A 26,575-nucleotide genomic window follows, 5' to 3' on the forward strand; every position below is an offset into this window, starting at 1 on the left:
GCAAGGAAACTGAATTTGAAGCAAAAATCAAGTCACCCCTAAAAACACATGGCCCCAAATTAAAAGGCTTAACAATTGCTCCAGGCAGCTCAGCCTTCTGATTGGTAAGCCTAGCTTACTAGCCTAGAGCAGAGTCTTTAGGCTCATACTTCTTTCCCTAGTAGTTGAAATTATTATAATTATAGCCATAAAATCCCTCAGGACTAATTAGGGCACCATCTTGAGTTGATTACTCCTACCTGCAGGGTAAGAGGGCTCATGTACTGAGTTTCTATTTAGTCCATAAATTGAAGCTCAACACACTCAGTCTTATAGAACAATTAGAAATAATGAGGGGAAAATTGTAAAATTGCACACATGCTCCTGTGGTGCTCAATTTGATACTTGGTATGTACTTAATATGCTAAAAGTACGGCTATTATTTTTGGAGAGTCCCACACTGTAGGCCACCTGCCCTTCTTAATGGAACTCAAGCCTTTACAACTATACTCTAATCGATGCCTTTCCATGCAAGTAGGGGTGGTTCTCTGATTTTCAATTAGGGAAGAGCCCATGGGCACCTGTCCTTGTTATTGCTGGTAATTTTTAATACTTATGTCTTTGTTTCCCTGTGGTATCAGCAAAGAGGTTAGGGTATGTTGAGATGAAGCTGGGAGATGGGAAGTCACAGAGGTTTGGGAATCATAGTTCCCAAGGCCAGGCCACTAGATAGAGTTACTTGGCCCATGGTTGTCCAAACTTAGAAAAGAGTACCAAGTCATCAGAGTCCAATCCTAGGGTAGGCAGGAGCCTTACATAAACTGGCCTTGCAAACTTCATACATGACTCTGTATATACACTGCCCTAGAGTCCAAAAGACCCAGACATTGATGGTATAGGGTTTTGGGGGGGGGGGGTTGTTTTTGTTTTTGTTTTGTTTTGATGGTATAGGTTTTTAAATGTGAACACTCATCAGAACCACCAGCAAGTTTGTTAAAACACTGCTGCTGGACCCAGCCCTAGAGTTTTCCATTTAGTAATTCTGAGAACTTGTGGGTCTAACAAGTTCCTGGCTCAAGCGGATGGAACTGGCCTGAAGTCCACTCTTAGAAATACTGCTGTAGAGAATGGAAGTTTGAGTAGTAGCCTCTCCTCCTCAGGGAAGGTTTAATCTGGTCATTTTGTATTTCCAGACCGAGTCTCCTCTGCTGGTCCGACCGTATTTACCATATGTCACCAAGTCTGAACTCCACGCAATCATGACCGCTGGGTTCTCTACCATTGCTGGAAGTGTCTTAGGTGCATACATCTCTTTTGGGGTAAGAATGTTTCAAGCTTAACTTATGGAAAAATTCAATCTTTTTCTTTCTTTGCTATTATTTCAGTTCTTTCCTTTACTACTGCTGCCAAATAAGGAGGCAAAAAGAGTATCCCTTTTTGCTGTATAGATGGTCACAGTTCTTTTGGCATTTGAATAGAGTGACCCCAAAGAGCTTTGGTGTTTCACCTTCATATCCCAGCTACCTAACCATGAACTATATCCAGCCATACCAGAATGAAATCTAGTATTTCAATCATAACCTCATATTATGAGGTTACTTTGGGTGAAAATTTAAATATGTAAAAAAAAAATTTAACTATTACAGACACTAGTGAAAGGCCATCTAGGTCATGGATTAGCAAACTGTGGCCCAGGGGCAAATTTAGATCACTTTGTTGTTTTTTTTAATAACTACAGTTTAATTGGAAGCCAGCTATTCCTGTTCCTTATCTAAGCAGCTTTTATGATACAGAGTTGAGTAGTTGTGGCCCCAAAAGCAAAAACTATTTACCCTTTACAAAAAGCTTTTTCTGACTCCTGGCTTACAGCAGAGATTCTCAAAACCTACTTTACATTGAAATCACCTGGGAGCTTTTAAAAGCCCTAATGCGTCTCTTTCAGATCTGGTTTCCTCGGTGTGTATGCCCAGAAGTGGTATTGCTGGGTCATATGGCAGTTCTATTTCCAGTTTTTTAAGAAATCTCCACACTGTTCTCCATAGTGGCTGTACTAGTTTGCATTCCCACCAACAGTGTAAGAGGGTTCCCTTTTCTCCACACCCTCTCCAGCATTTATTGCTTGTAGACTTTTGGATAGCAGCCATCCTGACTGGCGTGTAATGGTACCTCATTGTGGTTTTGATTTGCATTTCTCTGATAATGAGTGATGTTGAGCATCTTTTCATGTGTTTGTTAGCCATCTGTATGTCTTCTTTGGAGAAATGTCTGTTTAGTTCTTTGGCCCATTTTTTTGATTGGGTCATTTATTTTTCTGGAATTGAGCTGCAGGAGATGTTGTATTTCTGCAGGAGGAGTTGTATGTTTTTTAGATTAATCCTTTGTCTGTTGCTTCATTTGCTATTGTTTTCTCCCAATCTGAGGGCTGTCTTTTCACCTTGCTTATAGTTTCCTTTGTTGTGCAAAAGCTTTTAAGTTTCATTAGGTCCCATTTGTTTAGTTTTGCTTTTATTTCCAATATTCTGGGAAGTGGGTCATAGAGGATCCTGCTGTGGTTTATGTTGGAGAGTGTTTTGCCTATGTTCTCCTCTAGGAGTTTTATAGTTTCTGGTCTTACATTTAGATCTTTAATCCATTTTGAGTTTATTTTTGTGTATGGTGTTAGAAAGTGTTCTAGTTTCATTCTTTTACAAGTGGTTGACCAGTTTTCCCAGCACCACTTGTTGAAGAGGTTGTCTTTTTTCCATTGTATATCCTTGCCTCCTTTGTTGAAGATAAGGTGTCCATAGGTTTGTGTATTTAGCTCTGGGCTTTCTATTTTGTTCCATTGATCTATATTTCTGTCTTTGTGCCAGTACCATACTGTCTTGATGACTGTGGCTTTGTAGTAGAGTCTGAAGTCAGGCAGGTTGATTCCTCCAGTTCCATTCTTCTTTTTCAAGATTACTTTGTCTATTCGAGGTTTTTTGTATTTCCATACAAATTGTGAAATTATTTGTTCTAGTTCTGTGAAAAATACCGTTGGTAGCTTGATAGGGATTGCATTGATTCTATAGATTGCTTTGGGTAGTATAGCCATTTTGACAATATTGATTCTTCCAATCCATGAACACGGTATGTTTCTCCATCTGTTTGTGTCCTCTTTGATTTCTTTCATCAGTGTTTTATAGTTTTCTATGTATAGGTCTTTTGTTTCTTTAGGTAGATATACTCCTGAGTATTTTATTCTTTTTGTTGCAATGGTGAATGGTATTGTTTCCTTAATTTCTCTTTCTGTTTTCTCATTGTTAGTGTATAGGAATGCAAGGGATTTCTGTGTGTTAATTTTATATCCTGCAACTTTACTATATTCGTTGATTAGCTCTAGTAATTTTCTGGTAGAGTCTTTAGGGTTTTCTATGTAGAGGATCATGTCATCTGCAAACAGCAAGAGTTTCACTTCTTCTTTTCCTATCTGGATTCCTTTTACTTCTTTTTCTGCTCTGATTGCTGTGGCCAAAACTTCCAAAACTATGTTGAACCACCAACTAATAAAAATAAATGAAAAATAAAATAAAATAAAATATTAAAAATAAATAAATAAAAGCCCTAATGCTTTTATTAGGAATTCATCCAGAATCTCTTGGGATGAGACCCAGGCATCAATATTATTTTTCAGTCCTCAGATTTCATTGTATAGCCCAGTTTGAGAGCAGTTGGTCTATGGGATGGGGCTGAAGAATGTTATGGTAACTGGTGCACATGCCTCGAGCACAGAGCTTACAGCCTCCAGTGGAGAAATGGCATAACACAGCAGTTGCATGGTCCAGGTGATGAGGAATTCTTATAAGATAGGCAAATTTCGATCCAGGACTTCATCCAAATCTTACAGAGCCAATCAGTGGGAAGAGGAAAGACAAAAAGGGTGGAGACCTCAGGAACAGTGTTTGACTCATGCCCCAGATGGATTGCTGTAGGAATTCTGCCTACAAAACTGTGCTGGGTGGAATGGGAGTGGGGAGGGAGGAGTAGATTCTATAATTCTGGAAACACAGGGAAGAGAATCCAGAAACAAGGTGAGGTTGTGGGAGGGAAAGGGAAAGAGTTCAAGCAGAACTGCAGTGAGGAAAACAAAAACAACTTCAGATTAAAGGGACTCTGAATTAACAGATATTATGTAGAGGCACAAAGGAAGATGGAGAGGGGTGTATTCATGCCTGCACCCCAGATACCCTTCACCTGAATTGATGACATAATGAAACAGCTTTGGGGGCTATTTGAACATTTGAAAGAACAACAGAGAGGTAGAGTTATCTTCTTTGAAAGTTCCTACAACACAGGATTAATTCTCTTCTGAAATGGTCAAATTTTGGTTTGTGCTTCTCCAAGAGGATGTGGTCAATTGATGCCATGTCCTCCCTTCTCTCAAGTTGATGCCCAGGATATGACTAACTGAGCTTTCCCAAGCCTCCAAAGAAACACTGATTTCTGGCACAGAAACAATGCCTGCCCGTCTCCTCCCTTGTAAGGCATTTGGATCATTCATTCTAAACACAACAGAAAAGCTAAACCTTAAACGTCTTTCTCTTGAAATCACAGGTTTCATCCTCTCATTTGTTAACTGCTTCAGTTATGTCTGCACCTGCGGCATTGGCTATTTCTAAACTTTTTTGGCCTGAGACAGAAACACCCAAAATAAACCTCAAGAATGCCATGAAAATGGAAAATGGGTAAGTGGGACAAGTTCACCTAGTTAATAGTTAATTACTACCCAAGTAGGAGGCTGGGGGTGGAGGAGGAGAGGTTTGCTCCAGTCCAAATTCAAAGTGCAGCAAAAATTTTATTATCAGAGAACACAGTGAATTAAAGTGAATTTAATTTCCCATAACGATGTAGACTTCATCCAAAATATCTTCTTTCAGCACTCAAGGAAATCTCTTCTAACTACCAGTACCTAAATGTAAATACATTTCCTTGACTGTTCAGTGTAGGTATTTCATTTAATTAACTTTTTTTTAGATTGAAGTATAGTTGGTTTGTGATATTATAATAGGTTCAGGTGAATAGATAGTTAATTTTAAATATAATATATACAGTTCATTGTGCCTCCCTTGGTAGCTCAGCGGTAAAGAATCCACCTACAATGCAGGAGACACAGGAGACATGGGTTTGATCCCTGGGTCAGGAAGATCCCCTGGAGAAGGAAATGGCAACCCACCCCAGTATTCTTGCCAGGAAAATCCCATGGACAGAGGAGCCTGGCAGGCTGCAGTCCACAGGGTCACAAAGAGTCAGACACAACTGAGCAACTGAATCCACACATAGGCTTCATTGGGCCATGATTCAAGACTGTTGGAAAATCATAGGATCACCATTTCCAGAAGTTTCTTATATAACAGGGATGATGAGATGTGATATTAGTATTCCTAACCTCTCTTAGGTTCATTTACTTTTTGCTCTTTTTGAAAGAAAGAGAAAGGGGTGGGGAAAAAATAAGGAATTTAAGGTGTTCAAAAGTTTGTCATTATATAACAGAATTTATCAACCAACATGTTTCTGAGATTCATCCATTGTTTGTGTATAGAGAATCATAACCATGAGTGGAAAAGCAAGTTGCCAAAGTGTATATATGGAATATGTGGATTTCACTTATAAAGCTAGCAAATGTGTACACTAACACAATGTATTATTCAGGGGTAAAGAATATTAAAAAGAAAGGGAATCTTAAGCAAATCCTAGTGGGCCAAGTACCTCTGAGGTTAGAGAGAAGATTATGTGATTAATGAGGGAGTGCTCAAAGCTGATGTGACATTCCATTTCTTAAATGAGATGATGGATGCATACACAGACCTTCCTTGAATTGTTAGTTCTTATACTGTGAATATTTTATAAATATTCTCTGGAACCCACTTTTAATCAAATATATTTGTTTAAACCTGTTTTATTCTTTCCCAATTTTTATTATAAATTATTTCCCCAAATTAAAAGAGTGGTATAACACTTAGACACTCATATGCCCATCACCTATGCTCAAAAACTAAATCCTTTCATGATTTCATGGAATTCAGGTGAGTATTTCAGCCAGGACATGGGCCTGAGAGTTTGTATCTCCATTCGAATGAGCTCTGATTATGCCATTTCTACACCTATGATGTCCATCCACTGACAATCCTTCAGTAATTCTGGAATTGCTATTTTTTGATAAAGTGATTCAAGGAATCTTCTAGAAGCTGCAACACAGGGAGCATCCTCATCCATCTCCCTGGTGGCGAACATCGCTGTGAATTTGATTGCCTTCCTGGCCCTGCTGTCTTTTATGAATTCAGCCCTGTCCTGGTTGGGAAACATGTTTGACTACCCACAACTGAGTTTTGAGGTACAATTCTATTATATTCCTCCTCCTTTTCATTTCTGCCAATCTTTGTTAAAAATAAAACTGGTTTATGAACTGTCTATAATATACTCTAACTGGCTATAGTGCACTCTTCTATCACGTACAGACTGACCAGGAACCCCCCAACTTCCCACCCCTCTCTCCTCCTTCCCCCAACACAGAATCATTCATTCCTGACTCCTTCGCCCAAATCCTTCCTTACTTCAAATGAGCAGTTTCAACCTTTACTCCTAAAGGATAAAGAGAGGCTGGAGGAGGCACAGGGATTTCTGTGCCTAAGAACACAGAGGGGATGGGAACAATCTGGTCTCAGGCATGAGGCCCAAGAACTGGAAGCAAATCACTGCTCTAATGAAGTCTTCTTTTTTTTTGTAGGTAATATGCTCCTACATCTTCATGCCCTTTGCCTTCATGATGGGAGTCGACTGGCAAGATAGCTTTATGGTTGCCAAACTCATAGGTTATAAGACATTCTTCAATGAATTTGTGGCTTATCAGCAACTCTCAAAATTGATCCATTTAAGGCAAGCGGGTGGACCCAAATTTGTGGATGGTGTGCAGCAATATATGTCGGTGAGTACATTTCCTTCCCGATATACTTCAACACATACACACATTCATCAAATAGCTGCTGGTGCCTCTGTGTGTCAGGTACCATGCCAGGTATTTGGGGTACATCAGAGAAGAAAACAGGCCCCAAATTTTTGACTTCACAATCGGGTTATGTTGAGTTAATCACAGGGTATGCATGTGCACATGTGTGTATGTGATTGTGTGTAGAAGAAAACACAGCTAATCTTTACCACTGTGATCATTTACTTTGGAGCCACTATCAGTGCAAATCCGTGAGCTGGGATTAGAACAAATAGCTCAACTGGTAAAGAATCCATCTGCAATGCAGGAGACCCCGGTTCAATTTCTAGGTTGGAAAGATCTGCTGAAGAAGGGATAGGCTACCCACTCCAGTATTCTTGGACTTCCCTGGTGGCTCAGCTGGCAAAGAACCTGCCTGCAATGCAGGAGATCTGGGTTTGATCCCTGGGTTGGGAAGATCCCCTGGGAAAAGGGAATGGCTACCCACTCCAGTATTCTGGCCTGGAGAATTCCATGGACTATATAATAGCCCATGGGGTCGCAAAGAGTCAGACATGACTAAGTGACTTTCACTTTCACTTCACTTTCACATCAGGTATTTATGGAATGTCTTTGAGCGCTGTGCTATGGATGGCTGCCACAGTGTTAAATGAGTGATAAAGCCTCTGTTCTCATGGGACTCATCATCTAATGATCATGAAGTTCTCTTTCTTCCTGTTTAAGAAACTGTTTGATCTCTGAGAAACTGCCTAAGTGCCGCCTAGTGCCTGGGCATATTAAAGAGGCAGTGAGACACAACAACTATCCTCCAAGTGAATGTGGGAAGAAAAAAAGCCCAGGCCCTATAATTGTGTCAGGATTTCAGGTCCATAGCCTGCAAGGAGATGCTCGTGTCTACTTGGCCTTGAATGGGATGAGGGAATCTGGGTGAGGCTGTTATTTAAGCCATATTTGCAGCTGAGTCTCCAGCTTCTACTTTTCTGGAGAACAGAATTGTCACACATGGAAACTCTGAGGGAAATGGTGAACATTTCCTACCACCAACATTACTCATCAAAACAAGCTGCTTGGAATTAATGTCCTAGGCACATATTTGGCTTTAAAGGGAAAGGGGAGGAAAAGCATGCTGTTCAAGGTTCTGAGACTGCCCACCTCTGACCATCTCTCCCAGTCTCCCAAACACCAAACACGCAGATTACTCCCACATGTTACACAAATATAACAGCATACTCCAGGAGACTATGGATTTGTATTTATGGTCAGGGGCGTTTTGACCCACACATCTGAGATGAACAATAGCTCTGCAGGTCTCCTGTTTCTCAAATGTTCATTCTTCAACTGACCACGCAATGGAGCTTGGCCAAACGTCCTCACCGTTTGGATGCCGCCACAAACTAGCTGGCTTCCCTGCCAAAAGCAAAGAATAGGATAAATTAAGTGAAATGTTTTCCATCCCCTACTGCTGGTTGCCTGAAAAAAGTAGTTTTGTTATTAAGCAAAGTGAGCTCTCAGTTCTGGCTGTACTAAGCAGGTTTGTGAACAGGTTATTAAGAGGATAGAAATAGAACAGTAGAGCTGATTTGGGTTGGGAGTGAGCCCAACCAGGGACAGACTCACAGGAGGATATTTGGAGATAGGAACTCAATGGATTTTGCTATTGTTGAGTCACAAAGGGGAAAGCATTTTGTTTTTCCAAATGTCTTATTTCCAATCAACTAAATGGGGACGAGTTCTTACAATTTCTGTTTACCAACCAACAAGTGGTGGGAGTGTCCCATCATCTCCTGGAAAAGGTATAATGTGACTAAAGCATACAACCTGGGCCCATAAGGCAAAAACCCAGTGTTATCCATTGAATTATGCACCCTGCTGACCTTCATCTAAGTGTTCAGAATGCATACGTACAGATGGAAAGATGCCCATCACTAATTATTAGAGAAATGAAAATCAAAACTGCAGTGAGCACAACCGCACACCAGTCAGAAGGACCATCATTAAAAAGTCTACAAGTAACAAATGCTGGAGAGGGTATGGGGAAAAGGGAGCCCTCCTACACAGTTGGTTGGAATGTAAATTGATACAGCCACTGTGGAAAACAGTATGGAGGTTCCTCGATAGTTCAGTTGGTAAAGAATCCACCTGCAATGCAGGAGACCCCAGTTTGATTCCTGGGTCAGGAAGATCTGCTGGAGAAGGGATAGGTTACCCACTCCAGTAGTCTTGGGGTTCCCTTGTGGCTCAGCTGGTAACAAATCCACCTGCAATGCAGGAGACCCGGGTTTGATCCCTAGGTTGGGAAGATCCCCTGGAGAAGAGAGAGGCTACCCACTCCAGTATTCTGGCCTGGAGAATTCCATGGGCTGTATAGTCCATGGGGTTGCAAAGAGTCAGACATGACTGAGAGACTTTCACTTTCACTTTTCCTCAAAAAACTAAAACTAGAGTGACCATATGATCCAACAATCCCACTCCTGGGAATATACTCAGAGAAAAGTGTAATATGAAAAGATGCATGCACCCCAGTGTTCATATCAGCACTATTTACAATAGCCAAGACATGGAAGCAACCTAAATGTCCATCAACGGATGAATGAATAAAGAAGATATGGTACATATACACAATAGAATACTACCTAGCTATAAAAAATAAGAAAATAATGTCATTTTGCAGCAACGTGGATGAACCTAGCTATTATCATACTAAGTAAAGTAAGTAAGAGAAAGACAAATACCATATGATATCACTTATATCTAAGCAAAATCTAAAATATAACACAAATGAAATTATTTATGAAGCAGACACAGACTCACAGACAAGGAAAACAAACTTACAGTTACCAAAGGGGAAAGAGAAAAGAAGGGATAAATTCGGTTTGATATTGGCAGATAAAAACTACTATACATAAAATAGATAAACAATAAGGTCCTACTGTATAGGACAGCAAACTAAATTTATACCCTGTAATAAACCATCATGGAAAAGAATAAATATCTGTATATAATAAATATATATTTATATATCTGAATCATTTTGCTGAGCAGCAGAAACTAACAAAACAGTGTAAATCAAATATACTTCTGTTTTTAAAAAAAAAAGAAGAATGCATATGTAGCATGTTACCCCCAGAATGAGCTCTTTATCACTCCATCATTTTCACCATCTTCTTTTTCTTAGAATAAAGATAATACTTTACATGTTTGTTTGTTTACACATAAAACGCTCCATGGTACAGAACTCGAAAGGTACAAGAGGTGTACAGGATAAAGAAGTCATCCTCCCTATTTCTCTACCATTCAGCTCCTCTCCACATTTCACATCATGCTCTCTGTTGTCAGCAATGCTCTTTGCCCTTGGTAACATATCTTGGATGCCTGTGACACAATATGAGCACATCATAACTTATTTTAACCAGTCCCTTGTTGATGAACACTATTACAATTTTTTAGCTATTAGAAGTAATGCTACAATGACTTTCCTTGTTCCTGTGGCATCTTTGATCCAGTACAAGGAAAACTGAAAGAAGTATTATTAATTTCCTAGTATAGTGCAGCTCTTTCTATCACATAACCCTTCAGCAAAGGCTAAGTGGAATCATCCCAGCCTCCTTGTCCTCTTATTATAAGACCCTACATGGCCACATCTGTGTCCCTTCTTCCTCTAGATCCTCAGAAATGAGAAGGGAATCTTAAGCACTTTTTGCCATCTCCTTCCCCATAGTCTCTTAACAAGCTTGCCTATTTTTAAAGCCAATTGAACTAAATGAAAAAGCCATAGACTGAGCAGGGGACAAGAATGAGCTTTTCCACAAACAGTGGACTGCCCAAATACTTGAAATTTCTTTTTCCTGTCTGCATGATGATTGAGAATATCAACAAAGGAGTTCTCAGAAATTGTGAAAGAGAAGAGGAGCTTTATAATCAACAAAAAAACTTACCATTCCCACTTGAATCTTGAATGTGAGCTTTTAAAAATTCAGTTAGTGGGGGAAAAAAGTTAGAGAAAAAAAAAAAGGCACGGCTACTTTTGATAGAGCGTTAGCCTGGTTTGTTCTTCAAGCCAAATCATAGATTTTTCAAGATTTTGGTAAAGAAGATTATTGCCTTGGTCATGTGGGTGCCTTTGCCAGATAGGCTGTGCCTCTGGTGAACAACTGAGCCCACTGAGTCTTCCAAGCCTCCCACAGTCAGCACCTCAACCTGAGGAAGATTGTCTGGGCTGAGCAGCATGTCTTGTCCATTGGAACAGAGGAGGAGGTCACGCTCATGCTTCCAAGAGTCCACCTGCCATCTTCTCATCTTTCCCCGTGAAAAGACTATTCACTCTCCTGGTACCTAATGTTCCTATGATCTGGTCAGAGCTGAGGAAAAAAGAAAGGCAAGCACATACCACGGATAGCTGAAAGGAGCCTCTCTGCTATCTGTGAACTTCCTTTTTACTCAGATAATTTCTTTTCACTGAAGTATAATTTACATACCCAAAAAGGCCTATTTTTTTTTTTATTAGTTGGAGACTAATTACTTCACAACAGTGTAGTGGGTTTTGTCATACATTGACATGAATCAGCCATGGAGTTACATGTATTCCCCATCCCGATCCCCCCTCCCACCTCCCTCTCCACCCGATTCCTCTGGGTCTTCCCAGTGCACCAGGCCCGAGCACTTGTCTCATGCATCCCACCTGGGCTGGTGATCTGTTTCACTGTAGATAATATACATGCTGTTCTCTCGAAACATCCCACCCTCCTTCTCCCACAGAGTCCAAAAGTCTGTTCTGTACATCTGTGTCTCTTTTTCTGTTTTGCATATAGGGTTATCATTACCATCTTTCTAAATTCCATATATATGTGTTAGTATGCTGTAATGTTCTTTATCTTTCTGGCTTACTTCACTCTGTATAATGGGCTCCAGTTTCATCCATCTCATTAGAACTGATTCAAATGAATTCTTTTTAACGGCTGAGTAATATTCCATGGTGTATATGTACCACAGCTTCCTTATCCATTCATCTGCTGATGGGCATCTAGGTTGCTTCCATGTCCTGGCTATTATAAACAATGCTGTGATGAACACTGGGGTGCACATGTCTCTTTCAGATCTGGTTTCCTCAGTGTGTATGCCCAGGAGTGGGATTGCTGGGTCATATGGCAGTTCTATTTCCAGTTTTTAAGGAATCTCCACACTGTTCTCCATAGTGGCTGTACTAGTTTGCATTCCCACCAACAGTGTAAGAGGGTTCCCTTTTCTCCACACCCTCTCCAGCATTTATTGCTTGTAGACTTTTGGATAGCAGCCATCCTGACTGGCGTGTAATGGTACCTCATTGTGGTTTTGATTTGCATTTCTCTGATAATGAGTGATGTTGAGCATCTTTTCATGTGTTTGTTAGCCATCTGTATGTCTTCTTTGGAGAAATGTCTGTTTAGTTCTTTGGCCCATTTTTTGATTGGGTCATTTATTTTTCTGGAATTGAGCTGCAGGAGTTGCTTGTATATTTTGAGATTAATCCTTTGTCTGTTGCTTCATTTGCTATTGTTTTCTCCCAATCTGAGGGCTGTCTTTTCACCTTGCTTATAGTTTCCTTTGTTGTGCAAAAGCTTTTAAGTTTCATTAGGTCCCATTTGTTTAGTTTTGCTTTTATTTCCAATATTCTGGGAGGTGGGTCATAGAGGATCCTGCTGTGGTTTATGTTGTAGAGTGTTTTGCCTATGTTCTCCTCTAGGAGTTTTATAGTTTCTGGTTTTACATTTAGATCTTTAATCCATTTTGAGTTTATTTTTGTGTATGGTGTTAGAAAGTGTTCTAGTTTCATTCTTTTACAAGTGGTTGACCAGTTTTCCCAGCACCACTTGTTGAAGAGGTTGTCTTTTTTCCATTGTATATCCTTGCCTCCTTTGTTGAAGATAAGGTGTCCATAGGTTTGTGGATTTATCTCTGGGCTTTCTATTCTGTTCCATTGGTCTTTATTTCTGTCTTTGTGCCAGTACCATACTGTCTTGATGACTGTGGCTTTGTAGTAGAGTCTGAAGTCAGGCAGGTTGATTCCTCCAGTTCCATTCTTCTTTTTCAAGATTACTTTGGCTATTCGAGGTTTTTTGTATTTCCATACAAATTGTGAAATTATTTGTTCTAGTTCTGTGAAAAATACCGTTGGTAGCTTGATAGGGATTGCATTGATTCTATAGATTGCTTTGGGTAGAAAAGCCATTTTGACAATATTGATTCTTCCAATCCATGAACACGGTATGTTTCTCCATCTGTTTGTGTCCTCTTTGATTTCTTTCATCAGTGTTTTATACTTTTCTATATATAGGTCTTTTGTTTCTTTAGGTAGATGTACTCCTAAGTATATTTTGATAAATCTGTCACCTTTGTAACCATGCCCACAATCAAGATAATGAACATTTCCACCACACTTAGAAAACTTCCCTTGGCCAGTTGTCAACAACACCTCATCCCACCCCAACCCAGTCCCAGGAAACCAGTGATCTTTCTCTCACTACAGATAATTTTTGCTTATTCTAGAACTTCATATAAATGGATTCAGGATTCATGTTATTGCATGTGTTAGCTTTTTCCTTTCTATTGCAGAGTAGTATCCTATTTTATGGATATCCACACTTTATTTATCCATTTGGCTATTGAAGGACATTTGAGCTGTTTCCAGCTTGGGGCTATTGTGAATAAAGTTGCTAGAAATACTCATGTACAATCTCCTTGTAGGTATACGTCTTTATTTCTCCTGGGAACATTCCTAGGAGTGGTATTAGTGATCATACAGGCTGTTATGTTAATTCGATTGCAAAAAAAACTGCTAGGTATGTTCATATTTTACGAACAGGCTGTGTTGCTTTACATTCCCACTAACATTGGAAGGACTGATGCTGAAGCTGAAATTCCAATACTTTGGCCACCTCATGCGAAGAGTTGACTCATTGGAAAAGACCCTGATGCTGGGAGGGATTGGGGGCAGGAGGAGAAGGGGACGACAGAGGATGAGATGGTTGGGTGGCATCACTGATTCGATGGACATGAGTTTGAGTAAACTCTGGGAGCTGGTGCTGGACAGGGAGGCCTGGCGTGCTGCAATTCATGGGGTCGCAAAAAGTCAGACACGACTGAGTGACTGAACTGAACTGAACTGAACTGAACTGAACTGAACAGTGTATAAGAATTCCAATTGCTCCACATCCTTGCCCACACTTCATGTTGTCCATCTTTTTTGCCATTTTGCCATTTTACCCACTCCAGTACTCTTGCCTGGAAAATTCCATGGACGGAGGAGCCTGGTAGACTACAGTCCATAGGGTCATGAAGAGTTGGACACAACTGAGCGACTTCACAATGATATCATTGTTTTCATTTAATTTTCATTTTCCTTGTGACAATTGATGTCAAACATCTTCTCCTATGCTTATGTTGGCCACTTGCATATCTTTCATGAAATCTTTTTATCTATTTTTTAATTGGATGCTTGTCTTCTTAATGAGTTATAGCATTTCTTTATACATTCTGAATAAGTCGTCTGTCAAATAAATGTAATGTGAGTATTTTCTGGAACCAACTTTGTATCATCAGCAGCTAATACTTTGCCTGACACAATATAAAAGTTATCATTGAGCAGAAGATAGCATTTGTAGAGGACAAGACTACCAATCTAAGAACTTCATGAAGTCTCTGAACCCACACAGCCCCTTTCTCTTCCTCAAAATTCAAGGGCAGATGGAAAAAACAACAGATGTTTGACACCATACACTGTACATTTATCCGTCGATAGTGATTTCATAGTCAGAATTGGAAGCCCAGTTAGGATATCAGATTTACTAAACTAGATCACAACATGTATACATCTGTGTGTTTATGCTTATTTCCAGATGCGTTCTGAGGCAATCTCCACTTATGCTCTCTGTGGCTTTGCCAATTTTGGTTCCCTGGGAATAGTGATCGGTGGACTCAGTAAGTGAAAAGAATATTCTTCACCAACAGATATAGTGTAAACGTGCTTCTGATCTCCATGTTGCTCTGTATCATTATCTGTGTTAGAAAGAGAGACACTGCAACTGTGGTAAATTCTTTGGGGTCTGTTTTTTCCCCCGCTCTGCAATGTAGTTTTCCTATGTGCGTCCTGGCTAACATCAGGAAGAATTTGCTCAAATGAACAGATATTATTACTCCACTCAAATATGACAAATACATTTCACTTTGCATGCCAATTCCAATAGATTTTTAATGACCACCTGGAGAAGGATTCTGAGGGCCAGTGGAAGTTCAATGGGAAAATGCTGTGATTAATTAATTCTGTGCCACCATAGGCAAAGAAGGGGATGGTGAGAGATGAGTTGCAGATATTTGGATCCCTCCTTGCAACCCATTTGCCTTGCCATGCCCTCAACACACTGTGAGGTCTCCTACACCAGAGAAACTTCTCTGGATGTGAAGCTCATCACTTAGCTCTTGAATCTTGAATTTTCCCACTCAGTTTAAAAAAAGAAAAGAAAAGTCAGCTGACTGGAGACTCCAGCCCTAGAACTCTCAGAGGCAGGGAATTTGGAATTTTAATCAATATCCTCAACATTAACCTTTCATACTTTCTTCCACGTTCCCCAGGTTCCATGGCTCCTTCAAGAAAGCGTGACATCACCGCAGGAGCAATGAGAGCGCTGATTGCGGGGACCATCGCCTGCTTCCTGACGGCCTGCATCGCAGGTATTATGTTGTGTTGTTTGTGTCCTGTCTCCCTGCGCTCACGGGATGGCAACTTTGGGGGGACAGTGCCCACCTCCTACATACACAGCACAAGCTGCTCTAGAGAGCTGAGAGGCAGAGTTGCTCCTAAGCATACTGTGATGTGAAATGTGTGGAGCATGGTGCAGAAGCCAAGAATAGAAGAAGAGTTCAGTGACATCATTAATTAAATAAATGGCACTCTGTTCCACTTCTAGGCATACTTACCAACACCCCTGTAGACATCAACTGCCACCACATTTTGGAGAATGCCTTCAACTCCAGCTTAGTTAGAAATACAACCAACGTCGTATCTTGTTGCCAGGGTCTACTGAGCAGGTATTGTACTTGTGATGATAACTTCTTTATAGTCATCATTAATGATAAAAAAAAAAAAGACCATCCACTTATTATAACTTCATAACTCTTAATATAAGAGTTTGTGTGGTAGTTCTAACCACCTTTCATCTTTTTGTTTATTTATGACTATACTGGTTCTTTGTTGCTGAGTGTGGGCTTTCTCCAGGTGCAGCCAGCAGGGGCTACTCTTTGTTGTGGCATTGTGGTGCATGGGCTTCTCACTGCAGTGACTTCTCACTGTGGATCATGGGCTTTAGGTACCTAGGCTTCTGTAGTTGAGGCATACTAGATTCTAGAGTGTAGGCTCAGTAGTTGTGGCATACAGGCTTAGTTGCTCCACAGCATGTGGAATCTTCCTGGACTAGGGACTGAACCCATGTCCCGTACGTTGGTAGGTGGATTCTAAACCACTGGACCACCAGGGGATCCCAAAACACCTTTCATCTTGACTTTTCTCAATGAAGACTAGAAACCATAACACTAACCAATGCTGCTCAAACATTTTAATATGCCCCCAGCTGTGAATGAGGCACTTTGTATGAATTAGCTCAGTTAAACCTTGCAACCACCATATAAGTTGAGCACTATTGTTTTTTTAAACATTAGATAAAATCAGGGCTTGGAGAAACTATGTCACTTACTAAAGCAAAATGACTACAAGCAAGAGTAAGATAGAAATAGCCAAGAAAATTTGAGTCTTTCTGCCCACAGAGCCCAGACCCTTATCTAAGACCCTAGTACTAGTTACTAGGTACCAACTCCCTTTCAAGAGTATCGAGCAATGCAGGCTACCCTGACAGCATGATAGTGATGAGCCTCAATGGATGAGGGGCCATCAGTGACTCATGCCAGCCCCCCAATCCTGTACAGTTTCTATCTTCAAAATCAGTATCACCACTCCATCTGCCCTTCTTAAGGTGCAAGTTTGGGGTTTTTTTATTTATTTATGTTTGGCTATCCTGGACTTTGGCTGTGGCATGGGCCTTTCTCCAGTTGCAGTGAGCAGGGGCGACTCTCCAGGTGCAGTGCATGGGCTTCTCATTTCAGTGGCCTCTCTTATTGCAGAGCATCAACTCTAGGGCACGTGGGCTTCAGTAGTTGAGGCTCCTAGGCTCTAGAGCACAGACTCAGTAGTTGTGGTGTATGGGGTTAGCTGGTCCGCAGCACGCAGGATTCTCCCAGCCCAGGGATCAAACCTATGTCTCCTGCATTGGCAGGAGGATTCCTTTCCACTGAGCCGCCAGGGAAGCCCCATGTGCAAGTGTTTTATAAAGATTGATTCTGTCCTTTATTTGTTTACTCTAGAGGAAATAAGAGGAGTCTTTCAGGCCAAAAAGGATTTAAGAGTAAAAACTACTTTGTCCTTAACCCACCCTAACCAGAATGTTAGGCTTCCCTGGTGGCTCAGATGGCAAAGAATCTGCCTGCAATGGGGCAGACCCAGGTTCGATCCCCGGGTTGGAAAGATTTCCCGGAAAAGGGCATCGCAATTCACTCCAGTGTTCTTGCCTGCAGAACTCCATAGACAGAGGAGCCTGGTGGGCTACAGTTCATGGGATTACAGAGTCGGACACGACTGAGTGACGAACAGTAATACTGACTGGAATGTGAGGGAAGAAGTCAGCTTCCTACCCTGTGCTATTTCTCATGTGTCATCTTCCATTTCTGTCTTTGAAGTCTCAACTAACCGTTTTATTTTCTTTTGCTCCAGCACTGTTGTCAAGGGTCCTGGTGAGGTCATCCCAACCGGAAACCATAGCCTATATTCTTTGAAGAACTGCTGCAACTTGCTGAATCCACCAACACTGAACTGCAGTTGGATTCCTAATGTACTCTGAGTCCAGCCACTCCTCCAACAGAACTCTAAGTACAGGTGCTGAATTTTCTGCTTTGAGGAGAGGGGGGAGAAACAAGCTATTTCCACAGATGGATACTTCTGTCATGGAGTTTCAGCTTTAAAGAAGAAAAACATGAGTGAATGCTTCACATCTATAGCATCTTCCTCCTCCCTGTTCTTCGCCTCCCCACCACTGAGAATTACTCATCTTGGTGTCCCAAAGTGACATGTTGTCTCCAAAAATGCTTCCTATCTCAGAAGGAGATTCTGGAGACGATGCAAAGATGCTTTTTAGTGAAACGTTCATCACTAATGATCTTCATGGCATAAAGACCACATTTTATGAGGAAACACAAACACTAATGACTGGATTAAAGGGGCTTCACCCAAAAGAAAGAAAGTGAGAAAGGTTTTGGAATACCTTAAGTAATGTATTTGTGTTTTCATTTTTGCCCATACACAAGAGTAATTTTTTTAAATCCATGTGTAAATAGTTGACTTGTATGTGTGGGGTGTGTGTATGTGCAGTGGTGATGAAGTGGGAACATAAATGGTATTCACATGTCCTTTCCCTCTGTTCTCTATGTTCTGGTGTCAGCCTTCATGAAAGCCCCATGGCACAGTGTGTGAGGGATTCCAATTATTCATATGTTGGTTCTCCTCTGTTTACTATGACTATTATTTTTCTCTCTCACTCTTTTATCTCTATTTAACTCTTTGCATTTTTCTACTCTGTTTTATTCCTGAGAGTTAGTTTTCCCCTTTTCAAATTCAAGAATTAATATTCATTTTTAATAAAAAAGTGGCAATATTACACACATACCCCTTTCTCTCCATCCTATTCACTCCAGTCTCTTTCCAGTACCACACTCAAATTATTGTTAATGGACTAGTACTGAAGGAGGGAGATATTATTTCTGAGTCATGTGATGAGAATAGATAGTAAGGGGGTAAGGATCAGGCAAATGAGCTGGTGAGCACTTGAGGCTTGCTGCCACCAGAAATCTTATCAATACTCTGTGAACTTTGTGAGTGGCTCTGGGAGAGGTGGGAGTTTCCCTTTTCCCAGTAAAGCCACTCAGTTGAAGGTTTTGGTAGACAGTGATGTCTTCACTCTTCTTTGGCAGACATAGATGCTAGAGGACTATTTATTCCTCATAGTATATCCTCCACCCACCCATAGTCTTCTGAAATGGCAAAGATGGAGTGTCCTTGTGTTTCCTTGGCTGCCACCTAAGGTCACCCAGTGCTCACAGAACGTTGCTGTCAGTCTATGCACTCTGACCTTGTTTCAAGCCAAGGCTGTGAAATGAAGAATTCTGCATTCTGTCTTATCTGTGCCTGGAATCTGAAGTTTCTACCCTTCTTTCTATCTTCACACGGATATAGTTTTCATTAACCTGAAAGTCCTTTCTCAAATACAGTATTATGAGTCCAGATATGAATGTTTCCTAATCTCAGTAAAGAGGGACGTTCACTGCTTCTTATTCTCCTTATTTTCCATTGATTTGCAAACAGAGAAGAGGTCAGAAGTGGCATTTCTCGCTCAGATCCAGAAGCTGTGGTTACAAACAAGTTCTCTGACACCACAGAAGCCTTAGTCTCACAGCTAAGAATAGACTAGAGTCATGAAATATGGAAATTTTTCTTTTATTTTTCTTTCCATTGATAAAATCAGCACATCCAAGGAGTTAGGTCTGAGTGAGGTCTCTATAACTACACAGATTACTAACATGCATTGATTTTGCAAACACCCCCACCTAATTGTTCTCATGTTTCTGTAGTTTAATTGGGCTGGTAGGCCATTGTGAAGAGCTTAAGACATGCACATGCCCAGTGAGGCTGACTTCCAATTACAGAACAATTCCAAAATCAAGAATGATTATAAAGAAGGTTTTGAAGGACAGCAGTGTTGCAGGAAGGATTAAACTAGACTGAAGCTACAGGAGCAGGGGATGCAGAAGCACTCACTCACATTTTAAACAGGCAGGAGCACGGGATTAAAGAAGACAGGCTTGGTACAGGTGCACCATGTGGTGCTAATTGGCCTAAAAATAACTTAACTTTTTACAACCTGTGTGTGCACGTGTGTGTGCTCAGTTGTGTCTCTTTGCAACCCCATGGACTGTAGCTCACCAGGCTCCTCTGTCCATGGAATTTTCCAAGTAAGAATACAGGAGTAGGTTGCCATTTCCTTCTCCAGGAGGTCTTTCCAACTCAGGGATCAAAGCATTGCTTGCATCTCTTGTATTGGTAGGTGGATTATTTACCACCTGTGCCACGTTTTACAATCTGTTAATAAAAAGAACTTTTCATTTAAACTAAAGCAGGAAGAAAAGTGTACCATTGTCCATTCTTCTTCTGACTCTAAAGACAACAGGCGTTCATGATGATGAGTGTATTTTCCTTTATATGACAAAGGCCCTGTGACTGCCCCCGGACGTAGAGGGAGTTCTTCCTACCCTGGTCATTAGTGGGCCACTTGGCATTTCTATTTCAAGGGACTCTAGAAAGTAAACAATAGATCTGCATCAAGCCAGCTCCCCTACTCACTCTACCTTTCACAAAATAGGAAGACAGTGACTGAAATAAGGGATACATTCCATAGCCATGGAACAGAGAAAAGCACTCAAATAACAATCTTGCAATTTAGTTCTCTGGCAACTGCCAACCACTTTTTTTTTTTTTTTCTTTTTTCGACCATATCTTGGGCCTGCAGGATCTTTGTTCCCTGACCAGGGATTGAACCCAGGTCCACTGCAGTGAAAGCATGGAGTTCTAACCACTGGACCCCCAGGGAATTCCCCAACCACGTTAGTATGAGAAACCAAGATTAGGAAATAACCAATGTCTTGCAAGTCACGTTTACATGCAAAATCAGCTCCATATCTTCCATGTACTGGGCATGCTTCCAATAATACTCACAAAATAGGAGGACTGTAGAATCCTAAGTCACTCAGAAATGTCTCATTTCCTTGCATGCCCCAGCCCACCCCCACCTTGAAGTCATGTAGAGCTACCTATGATATAGTAATCTGTAGATTACTATAGCTAATAGGGGCTTCCCAGGTGGCTCAGTGGTAAAGATTCCATCTGCCACTGCAGAAGACACAAGAGACACAGGTTCAATCCCTGGGTCACAAAGATCCCCTAGAGTAGGAATGGCAATCCACTCCAGTATTCCTGCCTGGAAAATTCCATGGACAGAGGAGCCTGGTGGGCTACAGTCCACGGGGTCACAAAAAGTCGAACATGACTGAGCGACTAAACAAAGGCACATAGCTAAAAGAAGAATTGCGGCAATGTTCCCTGGTCTGATCTAAGTTCCTTCAACTTCAGAGTACACACCTCATTTCATAATTATTCACTCATATGTCTGTCTGACCCACTAGATAGACTACTAATTCCTAGATATCTCCAGTACTAGTACCTGGCGTCTAGTAGACAGTCAGTACATGTTTTTTCAATGTATGATTAATACAAAAGGACTAACCTTCACATAAGCAGGGATAGTTAATTCAATCACTATTAAAAAACTTTTTAAAATAGCTCATCCAGAATGCATATTTAGAATAAAAATTGCAAATGATATGCCAGCGTATAACCGAGAAATTAGAAATCTTCCTCCTACCTCAGTCTCATTCCTCACAGTCAGCTACAGTGAACACTGGTGTCACTTCATTTTTCTCAGCATATAATAACCTATACAGTAAGTTATAACTATCAAACTGGGGTGAATGAGTCTTCTTTCAAATCTTCACGCCAGAATTACTTTCACCTTCTATTTCTTGGCAACATCAAGCACATGGTTTTGCATATCTTATAATAAACTGTACTGGACAATGATTAGAGAACAAAGTTCAGGCAACTGGTCTTCATGATAATTGGCAAGGCCAGTCTACAATTCAGGGGTTGTCTCCCATGAAGCTAAATGGAATCATTAAAATGCCCCAATGCCCAATGTGAATAGGTGTACTTAAGTCACCAGATTCTTTCTGCTTATATGAGCAAATTTGAAAAGCTGTTATAGGAAATGGGGAATAACAAGCTGGTTGCCCTTGCTGGCAAGTATGAAATATGATTCAGCAGCTAAGCGTCCACCTCTGTATCCGAACTATCACTGTTCAAATCTGTTAAAATCCTGCCCCTAATTCAAATCCCAGCTCCATTACCTTAGATACTTATGTAACCACTCTGTGCCTCAGTTTCCCCATTTGTAAAGTGCAAATAAACATATATTCTCCTGTATAGTTTTGTGATAATAAAGTTAAATCATCTAAAGCACTTAGAAAAATGCCTCACAGAGAAAGGCTGTAAAATACACTTGTTCTTCATCAAGGTATAATTTATAGGCAATAAATGTATAGATTTTTAAGTGTATGTTTTGATGAATACATACACCCATGTAACTATCACCCCAATCAAGATGGAGCACATTTTCGTCATTTCAGAAAGCTCCCCGGTCCTCTCTGCCTCACCCCCATGCTCCCATATCCCCAGGCAAACCTGACAGATTTTCTTTCCACTAGAGATCAGTTCAGATAAACGGTTCAGCTAGAACATCGTATAAATGGATTCATGCAGCACATGCTCTTTTGTCTCTTGTTCTCATTCAGCATAATGAATTTAAGTTTTGTCTGTCATTCTGTTTTTATCGCTGTCCCCCCATTGTATAACTACACCACCATTTATATGTCCCTTCTACTCTTGACTGGCATTTAGGTTGTTTTAGTTTTTGTAGAATATTTGTTTTTCAGAGAAATTTCTATTTCTCTGCACACTCTTAAGGAGTTTCAGGATATCTTAAGCTTCGGATATATAAATCGGAATGTGAAGAATGCATGGTTTACCCACATGGAGGTTTGCTCCTTTTTTTTTTTTTCTTTTCTTTTTTTTTTTTTGGCCATGCCACTTGGCTTGCAGTATCTTAATTCTTTAACCAGAGTTCAAACCTGGGCCCTGGGCAGTGAAAACATGGAGTCCTAACCACTGAACCACTAAGAATTCCTGGAGTTTTGCTCCTTATCATCCTTCCTCTCCTTCATAATCTTGCTGAATATTTTTACTTATATGTCATTCTTCATGGGGACTTTCAAGATGGTTGGCTTCAGGTCACAAACTGAAAGGCTACAGCTCCATGACATGGTCACTCTTGGTTGAAGAGAGTGTTGATTAGCTGCTCCTACGTGGCATGTAACAGTGCTCTCACTCTATTGCACTCTGAGAAAAATCATTTGGTTTTCCTAAGTCTCCAATAAAAGTAAGAGTTATGTTAACATTTAACCTCAATTCTAAAGTGAGAACATGAATTTAAAATATATAAGAAATGTAAGAAACATTTGTAGTTTGCAAGTATTATAGGAAAGCACCATGCATCTTTAAGGTGAGCTTTGGTTAAACGTAACAGATTTAGGCTCCAGTAGTTTGCAAGGCACAGAAGCATCCATCAGCTGAAAATGTTGTTACTTAGGAGCCATGATAAACTTAATCCCATTTATGGGACAGGGTGGCCAGTTCTTCAAAGCATCTGTGCAAAACAAAGGCTCAAATTCTCATTAGAATTCACCCAACAAAATTCCACCTGCCCTTTTCTGAGATGGGCATCTCAAATAGTTGAGAATGATTTGCTCTCTTTGACCATCCACTCATCAAGGTCTGGCCATAAAAAACAGGCTATGCAGAAAGTGAGAGTTTCTGCATCTACTTAAACCAAAAGGAACCAAACAGAAGGAAACAATATGTTCTTGGGGACTCAGGAGAGGTCCTCCTGTTGCAGTCTGACTTGAGTATTGCTTCCATAGCAACGGACTTCAGAGTTCGCAAACAAGAGCCAAGTGCACACAGGAGGCTGCAGCTGGACACTCGAAAAAGTTTTTTCTCAAAAGCTACGAAAGTACTCAAAAAGAATTCAATTAAAATTCCATCTAAAATTGGCAGGGGCGGTGGTCATCTAGATGATCTGAAGATAAAGTTAATTTCTTAAATATTCTCTTTTCTCTCTTCCCATTAATACAGGAATATGTTTCAGGAGAATTTCATTCAGGTTACAGTTTTTCACTAGTGCCTCTGGCCAAAAAGGACAGGCATTGTCCAGATATCCATAGCAAGGAGCAGGTCAGAGACTGAGAGAAATGTCCCAGCAAGCTGGCCAGAGCCTCGGGCGCCCTGAGAGGATGAGATGAGATTTGGGGCTCCAGAAGTGACTCCTTAAGGTGGCCTGCTGCAACTGTATAGGGACAAGAGTTTATTTCTCTACCCCTTCTTATAATAAGCTTTTATAAATGCCTGATTGAAGAAGTAATCAGCTGCATTTTTGTAGAAAAATATTCATAACCTGAAGAAGAAAATAAAAACATCCATATCCCATCACAAAGTATAACAGGTACTAATAGTCTGTGGGATATAGTCATTCAATGTGTGTGTGTATGTGTGTGTGGGGGGGTGTGTGTGTAATACTTTTAAAGTGAGGCCACTACTAGGATTCATTCTGAGGCCAGCTTTTCCCTCTTAATATATCATGAACACTTTTCAAAAAATATTTATTTGGCTGCGCTAGGTCTTAGTTGCAGCACATGGGATCTTCCATCTTCACTGAGGCACACGGGATCTTTTTTAGTTGGGGTATGCAAGATCTTTAATTGCTGCATGTAAACTCTTAGTTGTGGCATGTGGGATCTAGTTTCCTGATCAGGGATGGCACCCTGGCCCGCTGCATTGGAAGCACGGAGCCTTCTCCAGTGGACCACCAGGGAAGTCGCTATTATAAACACTTTTGATTGTTAAGTATTCTCCTACATCATCATTTGTAAATGGCTGCCATACATCCCACTGTATCACTGTACCAGAATCTAACCAATCTCTTACGGTTGACTATTCCAGATATTTCCCATTTTTCTTGATTATCAGCAATACACATTCTTGTATTCAACTCTCTGCACAAACTCATTAGTTCCTTGTAACACATACAAAAATGCTAGAGACACATAGAGATTTTAACTCCCAATATGTTTTCTATTTAATGCTAAGACTCAGGACAAAGTCAAATGATCAAACTATGAGTAGACAATGTATTTCCAGTACAAATCAGCCTACTAGTTCAATCACTGGCAATCAAGAAGGTCACTGAAATGTAATAGCAAGTCAGGACTTGTGTGGGATTTTATACACTACTGATATCCACTTTGTGAAAACCCTGGATAAATGACACACCAGGTTATCTTCATCCAATTAAAGATTAATTTTCTAGTTCCTTATTTGAAAGTGAAAGTGATTTCTCTATTTTTGTAATGGGTTTTTGTACTGCCAACACAGATTAACTGAGTATGAATAAAACAAAAGGAAGTTTGAGCACTAATTCCTGACCCCACCTAAAGCTAGTCCAGGAGGAAAGAAGTCCTAGTTCATGGAGAATCAAAAAGTATGGTTCCCACTGGTACTGTTGGATACAGGGCATGCTGATGGCAGAGACGGGTGAGCACTGCTTAGGTCCTGGGGCCTGGATCTGTTCTTCCAGTTAGGGGAGGATCAGCAGTTTCACCAGCAAAAGCAGGATCCAGAATCGTGTCCTGTCTCCTCAGGATGCACAGGAGAGCAGCCTTGGTGCCTTGTCTGCAGGGAGAGGGAGTCAACTCCCTGTTCCAGAGGTTCAGAAACAACCATGCTATACACCAGTTCTGTCCTTAGCTCTTGGCCACTCCTTTGCAGGAGAAGCCATCCACAGAACCCAAGGGGTAGAGGAAAGGATCCTCTCCTACCCCTACAATCTCTAAACTGTAGATTATAACAGCTACCCCAAAGAATTAGCTTTAAGTATTAAATAAATGTGTGGTGTTTGGCCCATGGAAGAATTCAATAACTATCAGCAGTGATGATAAAGAGAAAGAAAACATTTCCTAGCTCACTCCTCTGCGAAGAAACACAGATACCCAGCGGCTTCACAATAATGATGGTTCAAAGATTAGTCCTTCTATTACACTCTGAACTAAAGATGTCTCTACATGCAGAAAGTGACATTAGCAATTGTCTTGATAGTGATTTTACTGAACTTCTCACTAACCCAGTTTGAAAGGAGATTTCTAGGACTGTTATTCTCCTGAAACTGGTCTGCTGAAGTGAAAATGGCATGTAAGACCAGGCTTGGATTCTAGTTTAGCCACTTCATCTCCGAGACTCTATTAGAAGAGAGATAACTGTACCTCCTCGTTCTGACAAATGATGAGATAGTAAGATAAGAAATGACCAACCTAGATAGCATATTAAAAAGCAGAAACATTACTTTGCCAACAAAGGTCCATCTAGTCAAGGCTATGGTTTTTCCAGTGGTCATGTATGGATGTGAGAGGTGGACTATAAAGAAAGCTGAGTGCCGAAAAATTGATGCTTTTGAACTGTGGTGTTGGAGAAGGCTCTTGAGAGTCCCTTGGACTGCAAGGAGATCCAACCAGTCCATCCTAAAGGAGATCAGTCTTAGGTGTTCATTGGAGGGACTGATGCGGAAGCTGAAACTCCAATACTTTGGCCACCTGATGCGAAGAGTTGACTCATTGGAAAAGACCCTGATGCTGGTAGGGATTGGGGGCAGGAGGAGAAGGGGATGACAGAGGATGAGATGGCTGGATAGCATCACCAACTCAATGGACATGAGTTTGAGTAAACTCCGGGAGTTGGTGATGGACAGGGAGGCCTGGCATGCTGTGATTCATGGGGTCGCAAAG

The 26,575-nt window shown here is 40.8% G+C and overlaps 1 protein-coding gene across 1 annotated transcript in view; it reads left to right on the forward strand.

Moving 5' to 3' along the window:
• Positions 1-19,342, forward strand: part of SLC28A3 (solute carrier family 28 member 3) — a 94,564-nt gene extending 75,222 nt beyond the window's left edge. The window contains exons 12-19 of the mRNA XM_043870564.1: positions 1,173-1,298; positions 4,555-4,685; positions 6,163-6,331; positions 6,725-6,922; positions 14,815-14,896; positions 15,548-15,646; positions 15,883-16,003; positions 17,736-19,342. Of these exons, the coding sequence (XP_043726499.1) occupies positions 1,173-1,298; positions 4,555-4,685; positions 6,163-6,331; positions 6,725-6,922; positions 14,815-14,896; positions 15,548-15,646; positions 15,883-16,003; positions 17,736-17,862 (1,053 nt within the window). The 3' untranslated portion in view covers positions 17,863-19,342. The remainder of the gene's footprint in view (positions 1-1,172; positions 1,299-4,554; positions 4,686-6,162; positions 6,332-6,724; positions 6,923-14,814; positions 14,897-15,547; positions 15,647-15,882; positions 16,004-17,735) is intronic.
• The last annotated feature ends 7,233 nt before the right edge of the window (positions 19,343-26,575 follow it).

Source organism: Cervus elaphus, chromosome 16 (genome assembly GCF_910594005.1).
Source record: "Cervus elaphus chromosome 16, mCerEla1.1, whole genome shotgun sequence".
Classification (NCBI taxonomy): Eukaryota; Metazoa; Chordata; class Mammalia; order Artiodactyla; family Cervidae; genus Cervus; species Cervus elaphus.